This window comes from Cheilinus undulatus, linkage group 22 (assembly GCF_018320785.1).
Source record: "Cheilinus undulatus linkage group 22, ASM1832078v1, whole genome shotgun sequence".
NCBI classification, from domain to species: domain Eukaryota; kingdom Metazoa; phylum Chordata; class Actinopteri; order Labriformes; family Labridae; genus Cheilinus; species Cheilinus undulatus.
In genome coordinates, this window is record NC_054886.1 from 34,473,196 (window position 1) to 34,486,763 (window position 13,568).

The 13,568-nt window shown below is 38.2% G+C and overlaps 1 protein-coding gene across 1 annotated transcript in view; it reads right to left on the reverse strand.

Moving 5' to 3' along the window:
- The window catches only part of lratb.1 (lecithin retinol acyltransferase b, tandem duplicate 1), a 38,530-nt gene extending 25,556 nt beyond the window's left edge, over nucleotides 1-12,974 (reverse strand). Inside the window, exons 1-12 of the mRNA XM_041779523.1 lie at nucleotides 12,639-12,974; nucleotides 10,836-10,936; nucleotides 9,330-9,399; nucleotides 9,076-9,206; nucleotides 6,958-7,046; nucleotides 6,695-6,794; nucleotides 6,566-6,609; nucleotides 6,144-6,221; nucleotides 4,077-4,273; nucleotides 388-452; nucleotides 183-289; nucleotides 6-108 (exon numbers count right to left, since the gene is read on the reverse strand). Coding sequence (XP_041635457.1) covers nucleotides 6-108; nucleotides 183-289; nucleotides 388-452; nucleotides 4,077-4,273; nucleotides 6,144-6,221; nucleotides 6,566-6,609; nucleotides 6,695-6,794; nucleotides 6,958-7,046; nucleotides 9,076-9,206; nucleotides 9,330-9,399; nucleotides 10,836-10,936; nucleotides 12,639-12,894 — 1,341 coding nt within the window. The 5' untranslated portion in view covers nucleotides 12,895-12,974. The remainder of the gene's footprint in view (nucleotides 1-5; nucleotides 109-182; nucleotides 290-387; nucleotides 453-4,076; nucleotides 4,274-6,143; nucleotides 6,222-6,565; nucleotides 6,610-6,694; nucleotides 6,795-6,957; nucleotides 7,047-9,075; nucleotides 9,207-9,329; nucleotides 9,400-10,835; nucleotides 10,937-12,638) is intronic.
- Nucleotides 12,975-13,568: the final 594 nt, after the last annotated feature.

Below are 13,568 nucleotides of genomic sequence, written 5' to 3' on the forward strand. Positions count from 1 at the left end.
CCTACCTTTGTGCGGGCGTTGTCCCCGTACGTGTCCTCGGCTCCGAGGACCTGGATGTTGACGGAGCTGAAATCTTCCAATCCCAGCTGTTTGAAAATTCGCTTCGTCCTAAAGAAAAACAGAATTAGGTATTCATTTAAGTAATTCACAGGGACTTCCACTTTGTCTTTTCTTACACACACCGTTTGATGATGCTCTCAGCGGTCCGTCTGGCCTTCTCCGTCGCCCTCGGCCCTCCAACCGGACACACCGCCGTCGCCCTGAAACCATCCATGTAGGTCGCACACACCTGGAGACAAGAGGGCAGGATGGTAGCTAACAGATCTGAGGAAAAAAGGTTTGGTACTGCAGAAATAAAAACTGTAAAACATCATGCTGATGTCTTACCTTGTAGTCAGGTGATGGAGCGAAGCCTTTGGCTCCCATTACCCTGACAGCTCCGCCCTCTACACCTGAAAATATTCACAAGAATAAAAGTAAATCAGTACTCTGAAAAGGGGGTTAAACTCAACATGGTGACCACCGCTGTTAGGCTTCAAAACCTCAAATCACTGCAGCTACGTCCATGTTTGATACAGTATACATGGCCTAAGGTTTGGCCTTCTGTCCCGAATCCATGAACGATCATTTCACATGCTCAATAAAAAGCCCAGACTCTCTGCAAATATTCAGGTCAACACTTTCTTTTTTATGGAGTCTGAGTGAGTTCACATCTTCAGATTGAGCCCATAAAAACATGAACTGACCCTTAACTGTCCAGAAAGAGAGGAACATGTTCTCCGCTCTTTATCTCCTGACATTCTCAGAGAGCTGAAAACATCGGGCAGCTTTTAGTCGACCCCTGACTGAACCGGACCCCAGAGTCCACTCATCAGTTCATCTCCAGTTCTCCACTCTGAAAGGAAACTTCACAGGTCATGAAGCGGTTGAATGAGGCTGAGGGGTTCAACTGAGGCTCAATTAGACTGAAATATTTATATTCATGGCAACAACAGACGCTAAAAGTTCAGATATCTGCTTCAAAATAGCAAAGAAAGTTCCAGAACTCCCACAGGGTGACTTCCCAGTCTGTTGAATGTTTGTGAGTTTACTTCAAGGCTCATGTGGAGCGGGTTCGTTTCGGTTTTCACCGGCCAAATAAGTGGTTCTGCCCTGGTCTGGTGTCAAGACCCTCCACCACCTTTTAAAAGCAAACTGCAACCCAAATTTCTCACATTATTCAGTAATAAAACTTTTTTTAATGAAAGATGGGGCAGTTTGGACTTCAGATGGAACAAAAGATATGACGGGACAAAGAGGCGGGGAAAATTAACTTGCTAAGGCCCTAAATGCACACATGAGGACATCCCAAAGTTTGAGTAATTGGCTTAGGATGTTGGGAGAGTTTGCTTTAACATTTCAGGAATTTTCAAGGAAATTATGGTGGAATTTGTTTGGAAATTTTCGGCAAATAATTTTAAAATGTACAAATATTTACCCGGAAATTTGGGGGATATGTGTGGATGTTTTGGAGGATTTCGCTGAAAGTATTGGGGGAAATTTGGGATGAAATAATTATGGCATTGTGATTGGAATTTGGGAAATTTATGTGGATGTTTAGGGCAATTTGTTTGGAGATTTTCAGGCACTTCTATGGAAATTCAGTAATTTCATTAGTATTTCTGAGGGTTTGCTTTGAAATTTAAGGAAATGGGAGCTTAAGGATTTTATTGGTTACTTTTCCAGAAGTTTGATTGGGAGTTCAGGGCGGTAGTCCTTTGAAATTTTGGGAGGGGGGTGTGTTGAACATTTCAGGAATTTCTGAGGAAATTTTAGTGGTATTTGGAAATTTGGGGAAAATTGCTTGGAAATGTTTTCAAAGAAATTTTGGAGATATGTGTAAACATTTTGGAGAGTTTCACTGAAAGTATTGGGGGAATTTTTTGGCATTGTGATTGGAATTTGGCAAATTTGTTTGGATGTTAAGGGCAATCTGGAGATTTTCAGGCACTTCCATGGAAATTTGGTGATTTCATTAGAATTTGGGGGGTTTGCTTTAAACTTTAAGGAAAAAACTTTACTTTATTATTTTATTTTATTTTATTTTATTTTATTTTATTATGGTTTTTATTGGTTATTTTTCCAGAAGTTTGATTGGGAGTTCAGGGTGGGGGTCCTTTGAAATTTTGGAAGGGGGTGCATTGAACATTTCAGGAATTTCTGAGGAAATTTTAGCGGTATTTGTTTGGAAATTTGTGAAAATTGCTCAGAAATTTCAAATTATTTTTAATGACAATTTGGAGAAATGTGTAAATATTTTGAAGAGTTTCACTGAAAGTATTGGGGGAATTTTTTGGCATTGTGCTTGGAATTTGGGAAATTTGCTTGGATGTTTAGGGCAATTTGGAGATTTTCAGGCACTTCCATGGAAATTTGATAATTTCATTATAATTTGCGGGGGTAGCTTTGAAATTTAAGGCAATGAGAGCTTTGGGATTTTATTGGTCATTTTTGTTTTTTCATTGGGAGTTTAGGATGGGAGTCATTTGAAATTTTTAGAATCTTTTAAGGAAATTTCACGGAGTTTGTTTGGATGTTTGGTGGAATTTTTCTCATTTTTTCATGGAATATTGGGGGGGGGATTTCAAGTCTTAGTCTTAGTCTTTACATTACATGTTTTTTTGTTTTATTCACATTTTAGTCATTTCTAGCCTTTATAGTTTTAGTCCATATAAAGTCCTCACATTTGAGTCTTCACTTTTAGTCCAAGCATTTATTCTCTTGCCTAAATCTGGTACCAAACCACGGTAGTGTGTTCCAGCACTCTGCCAAACTACATTACATTTTAGTCTAGTTTTAGTCATCTTGATGAAAACTACACTTACTTTTTTATCAGTTTTAGTCACCACAGATTATTTTTGCCTAGTCTTAGTCTAGTTTTCGTCATGAAAAAAATGCTGTTACTAAAAATTTTTAGTCATAGCTTTAGAAGACAAAATTAACACTGCTAGGGTCTCAACACCTTAGAAATGGCCGGACACTCCTGGGAAGGTTCAGCACTGCTACAAGTTTTCTACATTTGTGGGTAATGGCTCTCACTATGGCTGGCTGGAGTTTCAAAGCGTCAAAAATGTCAATGACTTTGTTTCTTTCTTGAATTTCTTTGGATGGTTCAATGATGTGTTGGAGATCTTGTAGCCTACTTTTCTTTGTCAGACAGGTTCTATTTAAAGGATTCTGGATTCTACAGGTTTGGCAGTAATCAGGTCTGGGTGTGGACAGTTAAATTGAACTCAGCTTTTCACAAAAAATGTGGTTAAACACAGCTAATTTATGATTTTAAAAGGAGCTGCAATGACAGATGGCTTTCAGATCATCGTTTTGCATCCACTTGTGTTATCTTTGTATTTTCAGAGTTAAACTTTGTTGTTTTTATGACCTGGTTAGATGCAGCAGCAGATCTCACAGAGCCTCTCTCAGCTGGCTGTTCTCTCAGACCAGATCTGACCTACATTCATGTTTTATTTTAAAAGTTCACTCACAGTGAGTCGACAGACGAACTCATGCTACGTCTCATTAAAGATAAACCGTATGTTATAGAGGAAGTGGGTCACGCTGGAGTAAAAGATGACTCCTGATAAATATTGAGGAATTTCTTTACATACATCATTCAGACAAATATTTATCCAAACAGAGCTGTAGGAAGGGGAATTATTCGTGTTTACACCTCACTGTAGAATCTGGAGTATCCACACCATAAATAAAAGTGAATTAATGAGATAAACAGAGCTCTTTATCAGTGAGGAGGGTTCAGAGATGGATCAGAGGAAGGTCCCTGGTTCATATGAAGGTCAGAGGCTGCAGCACAGATGAAGACGTGAGGATGGAAACATGTTGAGTTTGGGTAAAAAAAGAGGAATTAATGACTAAAGGCTGGAACAGAGTTGATTCAGAGTTCAGGGAAGGGTCAGCAGTCCAGTCAGAGTTTGTTTAAGGTTTCCTCATGAATGTTTACATGTCAGAAACACAGACAACAGTTCAGCCGGCGGTCACTCCCCTGTGCCAACGACTACAGCATTTGAATCTGTGTCACATACCTGGAACTTTCTTCAGCGCCACCTGGCTGAAGTCACAGATGACGTCAGGTAGCAGGTACCGCCGAGGGTCTCCGATCTCGTACACCAGCTGCTCCGCCACCGTGCCGAAGGAGACCAGGCCTCCGGTTTTTGGAGGTTTGGAGAGAATGAAGGAGCCGTCGCTGGAGCACTCGACCACCGGGAAACCCATGTTGTCCCTGAGACATAAAACATCGCTCTTTAAGGCTTCAACGGTTCAGTTTTAGACCGGACAGCTGGTTTAGTGGGACACTTTCTGAGTTCATGAATATCTGACATTCCTCAAAACTCTGGACCAGCTCTGTGAGAGTCCAGTCAAAGTCTAGTTTGAATAAAATTATCATTTCAGACAAAGTTCATGCCAGACTAACGTTAAAGGTTTAACCAGCTGAGATAACCAAGCAGCAGAGGAGGAGAAAACGGGCTGACAGTGGTATTAAAAATGGCAAAAATCAGTTAAATGTGGCAAAAAAAAGTTAAAAGTGGCAATGTGGCAAAAATGCTGTGATAAAAGGTTAAAAGTGGTAAACTTGGTCAAAATGGGGTAGAACTGGCGAAAAAGTAATAGAATTGGCAAAAAAAATGCGGTGAAAATGGGTAAAGCTGAAGTTAAAGCGGAAATAAAAGCAAAAGCTAAGCCAAAGCTAAGCTAAAGCTGAGATAAAAGTAGGTTTAAAGAGGCTAAAAGAGGTCATAAGTAGCAAAACCGCTGTTAATATGGGTTAAAAGAGTTAAAACTTGGTCAAAATTGGTAAAAACTGGCAAAAAAATTTATGAAATTAGCAAAAAACAACATGGGGAAAATGTGTAATGAGGTATTGTTGAGGTGAAATTGGCAAAAAAAGTGGAAAAAAGAGGTTAAAATAGCATAAGTGGCAAAAATGGGCAGGTTTTGGTATTAAAATTGGTAGAAATCAGTCAAATGTGGAAAAAAAAGGTTAAATGTGCCAATAAGTGGCAAAAATGTGATAAAAGGTTAAAAGTGGTAAACTTGGTCAAAGTTGGTTAGAACTGGCGAAAAAATTATAATATTGGAAAAAAAAATTCAGAAAACTGGCAATAAATTAATAGAATTGGCAGAAAAAGTTGGAAATGGGTTGTAAGTTAAATTTGAGGTGAAATCAGAAAAAAAAACTGGCAAAAACGGGTAAAAATTGCACAAAGTGGCAAAAATTGGCAGTTGCTAGCATTAAAAATGACAGAAATTAGTGAAATATGGCAAAAAAAAGTGGTGAAAGTGGGTTGAAAGTGGAATAAATAGGTTTGAAGAAGCAATAATAAATGCTAAAATGGCCAAAGGGGCAAAGATAAAGGGGCAAAATGTGCGAATAGAGGCAAACAGAGTGACAAAAACAGGATAAACAGTGCAAAAAAGTGTCAACTATGAGTTAAAAGTGGCAAAATGTATTAATAGTGAAATAAATATTGTGATAAAGTTACAAAACTAGGCCAAAATGTGTTAGAACTGTCAAAACTGTAATAAAATCTGCAAAACCAACATGGTTAAAATGGGTTATAAGGAAAACGTGTGTTTAAAGTGGCAAAAAGTGGAGAAAATGGGAAAACAGTGGCGTAAAAGGTTGCAGAAATTGGTTAAAAGTGACAATAAGTGGCAAAAATACAGTGAAAATGGGTTTAAAAAGGCAACAAGTGGCAAACGTGTTTAAAATGGTAAAAAGTGGCAGAAACGGGCAAACAGTGGCATACAAAGTGGAAAAAAGTGTTATACGTGGCAAAAAAAGTTGCAAAGACAGGTTTAAAGAAGGAAGAAGTGGCAAACGGGGGTTAGAAGTGGCCAAATGGTAACAAAAGTGGCAACAATGCTGTGAAATGGAATAAAAGAGAGAACAGGAGAGAAAAAATGTTTAAAGTGCCATAAAAGTGGCAAGCATGGGTTAAAGTAGCCCAAATGTGGACAAAAATTCTTAATAGTAGCAAATAAGTGGAAAAAAAACAGCTTAAAAGGAGCAAAAATGTAAAAAAAGTGGCAAACACAGTACATACCTGAAAAACTAACTGTATCTGTGTGATAGTCTGGCTTCATCTTACCAGTCAGGAACTTTGTGCCAGTCGGTGAAGATCCCACCGGTACTCTGAGCGCCACACTCGATCAGGTGACCTGCAAGACTGACACGCAAACACGCAGCAATACATCAACAACAGTAGATTTTACTTATGAAGATAATGATGTTGTGTTGTGTCTTTGCTTTATGTGCACCTGATGTGTGGGATGTAAACTACAAACATGGCGACAGTGATAGAGGTGGTAATTCTGAGCTGGTATAAGAAACATCAGTAATCAATAATAAAGGATTTATGAGGCCATCCATGACCACTGTCAGAATCTAAACCTATGGTTGCATCGTTTTCCCCTGTGCATGGATGCAACGCTCCGGTGTTTGGCTGTAATTAGCCGACGCGTTGATGGTAACTTGAAGCCTATCAGGTCATTTTAAAGTTTTATTTCTTACCTCCCAGCTGCCAGTAAGTCGTAGTCGTTTTTCTGCCATCCAAACTGTGGAGGAGAGAAACAGAGAAACTTCCATCTGGGTCGTTTTATTTTTTACCACTGTAGACATTTATTTATATCATAAACCTACGGTGTGCATGAGCGGCCCCAGAGCTACGGCGCTGTCCACACAGCGACCTGTGATCACGATGTGTGCGCCCAGATCCAGACAGCGACGGATTGGCTCAGCCCTGAGGGTCCAAAGAGAGAGAAGGACAAAGGTGAGGACATCCAAGCATCTGGTAAATTTATCAGGAAGTAGAAAGATCCAAACAATCCATCAGGATTCACTCCAACTTCATTTTCATTCATCTACCAAACACGGAGGTAAAGACCGTCTGAGTCCGCTCATACCCGAGGTAAGCATTCATGCTGTGGAGCGTTTTAGGTAACGGCCGTCTACTGCTGTCGTCCGCCATCTTTACTTCAGACAGACTCCCTTTCTGAGGAGAGGAGACGGGGGGGGGGGGGGGGGCAATGGGGGGGAAAGGAAACAAGGAGGAAAGAAGAGAGCGTATGTAGGAAGAGAGGAGATGAGGGAAACGGAGGAATGAAGAAACAAGGAAAAACGATGACGAGAAGAGAGGAGGAACCAGGAGAGGAGTAATGTGAGAAAGGAAAGGAAAGGAGGAGGGAAACAAGGAAAGGAAACAAGGTGGAAAGGGTAGAGCATATGTAGGAAGACAGAAGATGAGGGAAACAGAGAAATGAAGAGACAAGGACAAGTGATGACGAGAAGAGAGGAGGAACCAGGATAGGTGGTAAGTAAGAGAGGAAAGGAAAGGAAAGGAGGTGGGAAACAAGGGAAGGAAGCAAAGCAGGAAAAGAGAGGAAAAGAAAGGTAACAAGGATGTTAACGAGTGCAGGAAACAAGGAAAGGAAATGAAAAGAAAGGAAACAAAGGAGAAAATCAAGGGAAGAAAATAAGGGAGTAAATGAAGAAGGAAAAGAAAGGTGAAAACAAGGAAAGAAGGGAAGGAAGGAAAAGAAAAACAGAAGGAAACAAGTGAAGTAAAAGAAAGGAAACGCAACAAGGAAGAACACCAGGGAATAAAAGGAAAGGAAAGGAAACAAGGAAAGAAAAGAAAGGGGAAGAGAGAAAACAAACAAGGACATAAGGAAAGGAAATGAGTAAAGGAAAAGAAAGGAAAGGAAACGAGGAAAAAACAAGGAAGGAAACAAAGAAGGAAATGACGAATGAAAGAAATGAAGATAGAAAACAAGGAAAGGAAACGAGTAAAGTAAATGAGAGGAAAGGAAACAAGACAGGACACACGGAAGGACATAAGGAAGGAAAGAAAAGAAGATAGAAAACAAGTGAAGGAAACAAGGAAGGAAATAAGTAAAGGAAAAGAAAGGGACAATAAACAAGGAAGAAAACCAGGGAATAAAATGAAAGGAGAGGAAAGGAAAGGAGGAGGGAAACAAGGAAAGGAAATGAGGAAAAGAAGCAAAGCAGGAAAAGAGAGGAAAGGAAAGGTAACAAGGATGTTTACCAGTATAGGAAACAAGGAAAGGAAATGAAAAGAAAGAAAACAAAGGAAAAAAAATCAAGGGAGTGAACAAGGAAGGAAAAGACAGAAGGAGAAAACAAGGAAAGGAGGGAAGGATGGAAAGGAAACAGTAGGAAACAAGTAAAGTTAAAGAAAGGAAACGCAACAAGGAAGAAAACAAGGGAATAAAAGGAAAGGAAACAAGGAAGGAAAAGAAAGGGCAGGGGAGGAAACAAACAAGGACATAAGAAAAGGAAACAAGTAAAGAAAAAGAAAGGAAAGGAAACAAAGAAGGAAATAATGAAGGAAAGAAACAAACATAGAAAACAAGGAAAGGAGGGAAGGATGGAAAGGAAACAGTAGGAAATAAGTAAAGTAAAAGAAAGGAAACGCAACAAGGAAGAAAACAAGGGAATAAAAGGAAAGGAAACAAGGAAGGAAAAGAAAGCGGAGGGGAGGAAACAAACAAGGACATAAGAAAAGGAAACAAGTAAAGAAAAAGAAAGGAAAGGAAACAAAGAAGGAAATAATGAAGGAAAGAAACAAACATAGAAAACAAGGAAAGGAAACAAAGAAGGACTCAGGGAAGGACATAAGGAAGGAAAGAAAAGAAGATAGAAAACAAGTGAAGGAAACAAGGAAGGAAATAAGTAAAGGAAAAGAAAGGGACAATAAACAAGGAAGAAAACCAGGGAATAAAATGAAAGGAGAGGAAATAAGTAAAGAAAAAGAGAGAGGGATGAAGATCACGAGGAGGACACATGGAGAGGAGGTAAAGGGCAGAGGACACAAGGATCGAGGGAAAACCAAACAAGGAGGAAAGAAGAGGAGAGGAAACAAGAAGACAAGGAGTCAGGAGAGAAAATAGAGATAAAAGAAAACAAAGAATAAAAGTAGAATAATAATGAATAAATAATAAGCATAGAATAATTAAATAAATGATCCTCATGACGCCCTACTGTAACTCTAGAGGCCTTACATGGGGCATAAGGTCATCTCCCGTCACCACGGCGATCTTCATATCTAGGCCGGCCTTTTTTACGACTTCCTGTATGGCTTCAGCACACGCCAGCGGGTTCACGCCTCCAGCATTGCTGACCACACGGATACCTGGGGGGGGTCAAACCGTGGTTAAACTAAAAGGAGGAGCAACAATAAAGAATAGGGAAACAAACGGCTTGAGGAATTTAACAAAAGAAGAAACACCGAAATAAAAAAAGGATGTGCACCGACCTTTTCTGTGGATGTCGTTGATGAACGGAGCGAGGGCGACCTGAACAAAGTCTGGAGTGTAACCCAGATTCTGCAACAGGACAGGGACACAAAAACCACTGAGAGTCATTTTAGAGGCACTGCAGCTCCACCTACAGGCCGACAACAGGAACTACAGGAGCAGGAAGATGGCTTTAAATTGTCGTCTTGGACTTTGGACTAAAAAAACATACATAACAGCATTTATTCATGTGTTCTAATTCACATTTTAACAACTTACAAAACAACAGGTTTAGCTAATCAATAATTAACAACACAACTATAAGACATCAAGTCAAATCTAAACTTAGCTGTGGTTCAAAGGAAACCACCCTAGTGCACCTGTTCTTGACAAAGCATCTATGTATAAAATATCCATTATTACGATGGTATATAAGGGCCACTCTAGTAAAAAATAACGAGGTTAAAATAACAGGAAAAATAGGTATAAATGATTTTTTACTTTAAAACTTTTGGATGTATACATGAACCAAAACATATAATTTTGAGACTATAACGTCAAAAATACAACCACTGTTTTCAGTTTGGTTTCTTGTACATTTTTTACTTTAAACTGTTGAAACTTTTTAGATTTTTAAAAACTTGACATTTTTGAGTTTCTAATGTCAAATTTAAAACTTTTTTAACTTGGAAATTTCAGTGTTTCTGTAGCAAATTTCTGTGTTTTAATCTTTAAATTCTAAATTTGGTTCCTTGTAAATACATTTTTGTTCACTTTTTGGCCCAACAATGAACTGATTTATTCATATTTCATCTTTTTGGTTGGCCCTAATACATCATGTTTCTCATTGTGCTTTTAATATTATTATAATTATAAATATGAAGGCTACATCTTATTTTGATAACATCAGAGCAGACAGAGTCCAGCGCCCCTCTTAAATCTTTCACGCTCCCCCTAGGGGTCCATGGACCCCAGGTTGGGAACCACTAGTCTAAACTTAACAAAACTCTTGGTAATGGGAATGAACTGCCTGAAATTTCTAGTAATTAAAAAAAGAAATTACCACAAAAAATCCTGAGACTTCTATTTTTGCAGCTGTAGTATTGAAGAAGGTGGTTTTAAATTCTAGAATCACACTAAAGTCTTAAATTCTGGTTTTTATGTCAAACCCAACGTCTTTAAGTTGCAGCCTTGTATTTTATTAAAAACTGGAAAAAGCAGCGCACCGTCTTAATTTTAGTGATGCATAAGTGAAACCCATCCCTTTACTCCCAGATTAAGAATACAAAATTCATGAAGTAAAAATCAGCTGCCTTTAAAGGTTAAATATAATGGCTGAGGTTGCTGCATCAGCATAAGACGCAACAGTCAATGAAACAGCATTCACAGAAAAAACATTAAGCTCTCACACTGGATCGAACTCATAAGAACAAAAATCATTAAAACTGTGACCTCAGCCCTTAATATGGAGTCTGAAGCATTATCACATGCTGCACATAATTATGTATCTTTAAAGTGTGACTCACGGGCATCTTGGTCTTGGCGGCGGTGAGCAGAGACATGGTGATCTCACTGAGGTAGTCAAACACCAGGAAGTCCAGCTTCCCACTGTAGATCAGCTGAGGCACTGCCCACACACAGAGTCATTGATAGTCATCGTAACATGCTTTTAAAAACACATAGGACAAAGTGAATCAACATATCTGATTATTCTATTTCTTATTTTATCAGAGGTAGAGCTGGAGAAACTGAATATACGGTTCCTGTCACATTCCCTGCTGTAAAAACTCTCTAAATATCGCTGTTTAAGACTGATACTGGTTGGCTTTGATAGGACATTAAGTGTCCAACAACACAAAAATAAAACACTGATTTGTATTTGTCTAATTCCTTGTCTAAAAATTCTCATATGCCTTATTTTAGCTGGTTGCCCTGTCCCAACTTTTTTGAGATGTGCTGCTGCCATCAAATTCTAAATGAGCTAAATAAAATCTGTATTCATGAGATTTGACAATCGTCACCTTCTGTTTTTATTTACATTTTTCACAGCGACCCAAATTTTGGGGGGAAGTAATTAGATACATCACTACTCAGCTAAAAAATATGGAAATATGATTTCCGGTCCTTATCATCCTTTCTATCTTGTTCAAAATGCAGTAATTAAAACTAAAAACTCAGTGAATGCCCAGCCCTATTCTACAGAAACCCAGATATGACACGGTGAAAAATAAATAAATAAATAAAAAAAAATAAAAATGTGGCCACAAAATAAGTTTAACGTGCGCATGAAATACTAATTAATAATATTAATATCATTCCTGGACAGCTGGGTAAGCAAAACTAGCGCAAATTAGTATTTTGTGTGCACGTTATACTGATTTCGTGGCCACAATTTGGTATTTCCTGGACACAAATTAGTATTTTGTGGCTACAATTTAGTATTTTGTAGCTATGAATTAGTATCCGTGGCCACAAATTAGTATTTTGTGGCCACAATTTAGTTTTTTATTGCCACAAAATTAGTATTTTGTGGCCATGAATTAGAATTTCGTGGGCACAAATTAGTATTTTGTTGCCTCAATTTAGTTTTTTGTTGCCACAAATTGGTATTTTGTGGCCATGAATACGTATTTGTTGCCACAAATTAGAATTTCGTGGCCATGAATTAGAATTTTATGGCCATGAATTAGTACTTCGTGGCCACAAATTAGTATTTTGTGTACACGTTTTAGCCATATTGTGGCCACAATTAAAATTTTTTTTTAACCATGTCATGTCTGGGGCTCTGTACTTTTCAGAGGTACTAGAACATTAATTAGTACCGTCTCTGTCTGCTGTAAAGTTATCTTACAATATTCATAGCGCCTGGCCTTGGCGGAGTGATATATGATGTGAAAAGTCCTAGTGATGTTGTACTGTATATCGGCACTTATCGAACGCCTCTCGTCCAATCAAAATACTCGGTCGGGACTAACTCTTTCATGAAATAAATTATTAAAAAGTTATTAATTATAAGTTTGTGTTTGTCTTAATTTTAAAGTCTGTACCGGTTTGAGGAATTAAAAAGTTTTTTTGTATTATTTTTTTATTCATACACTAGACATTGTACTGAATGTACAGTACCATAGTACACACTGTACTACTTTTCGTTAACACTGATATTTATCGTTAAAAAACATCAGTAAAACTAGTTTTACATACATGTTAACAGTAATAGCGCGTCTCCTTTCTGTCCCCCATTGTTTGAACATCTAAAGAGGTCATTTAGAGACACAAACACTTGTTGACATGTCTGTTTTTAGCATAAAGCTAATGCTAACTCCTCTCACCTGAAGTGGCTGTATCCCCCCAGAACCCGGAGGCACAGCCGATCCGGACGGGTTTGGTCGAGGCTGTGGTCGCGTAGCACCTGGAGCTCGGTTTGTTTTCATGGGCTCCACTGAGTGACAGCGCAGCAGACGAGCTAAAGCCACAACTCTCTCTGAAGTTTAAAGGCAAAGTGACGCGTTTGTCCGCGTTCCTGCCGCGCGACAACCGCGTCAGTGCAGGCGGCGCGCGGCAGAGTAGATGTTTAAAAGTAGACATCTTTAATAAAAGAGTTTATTTATTAATAAATCTGGAAGAAAGAGAGAAGAGACGAGTGGGTCTTCTCTGACAGGTTCAAGGTGCACTGGTCCATCGATAAAAACAATCCGGATGGAAACATGTCAGTGAAAGGTTCCGTCTACTCCCCTTGCTTTCCTGTATCTGCTGACAGTTGCACTTCGTTTTTAACTGCGGTCAAACTTCAATAAATAGAAGTAATAAAACCATGGAAAGGGTAAACTTCAAACTCACACTCCTGCTCTAAATACTGTTATTAATGTGGAAAATGAGCTTTAAGAACTGAAAATAGGTAGCTTTTCAAGGATATTCAAATGTATTATTATTCTCATTATTATTATTATTATTATTATTATTATTATTATTATTATTATATTGATTTTTATATTATCATTATTTTTATTTATTCTTGATTTTACCTGATGTCATTTTCCTATCTTTTTATTTTAAATGTTAATATATTAATGTGTCTTTTTGCTTAGTTATGTCATTGTTTACAGGACCAGGAACTACTTTTTACCAGCAGTTGTAGTTAGATTTTAGTTAAAATTAAGTCTGATGAAAACTTTTAGTTTTGTAAGGAAAAAGAGGAAGTGGTGGTGCTTTTAAAGAAAATACACAGAAGTGTCACAATTTAATTTGAACAAATTTATTCT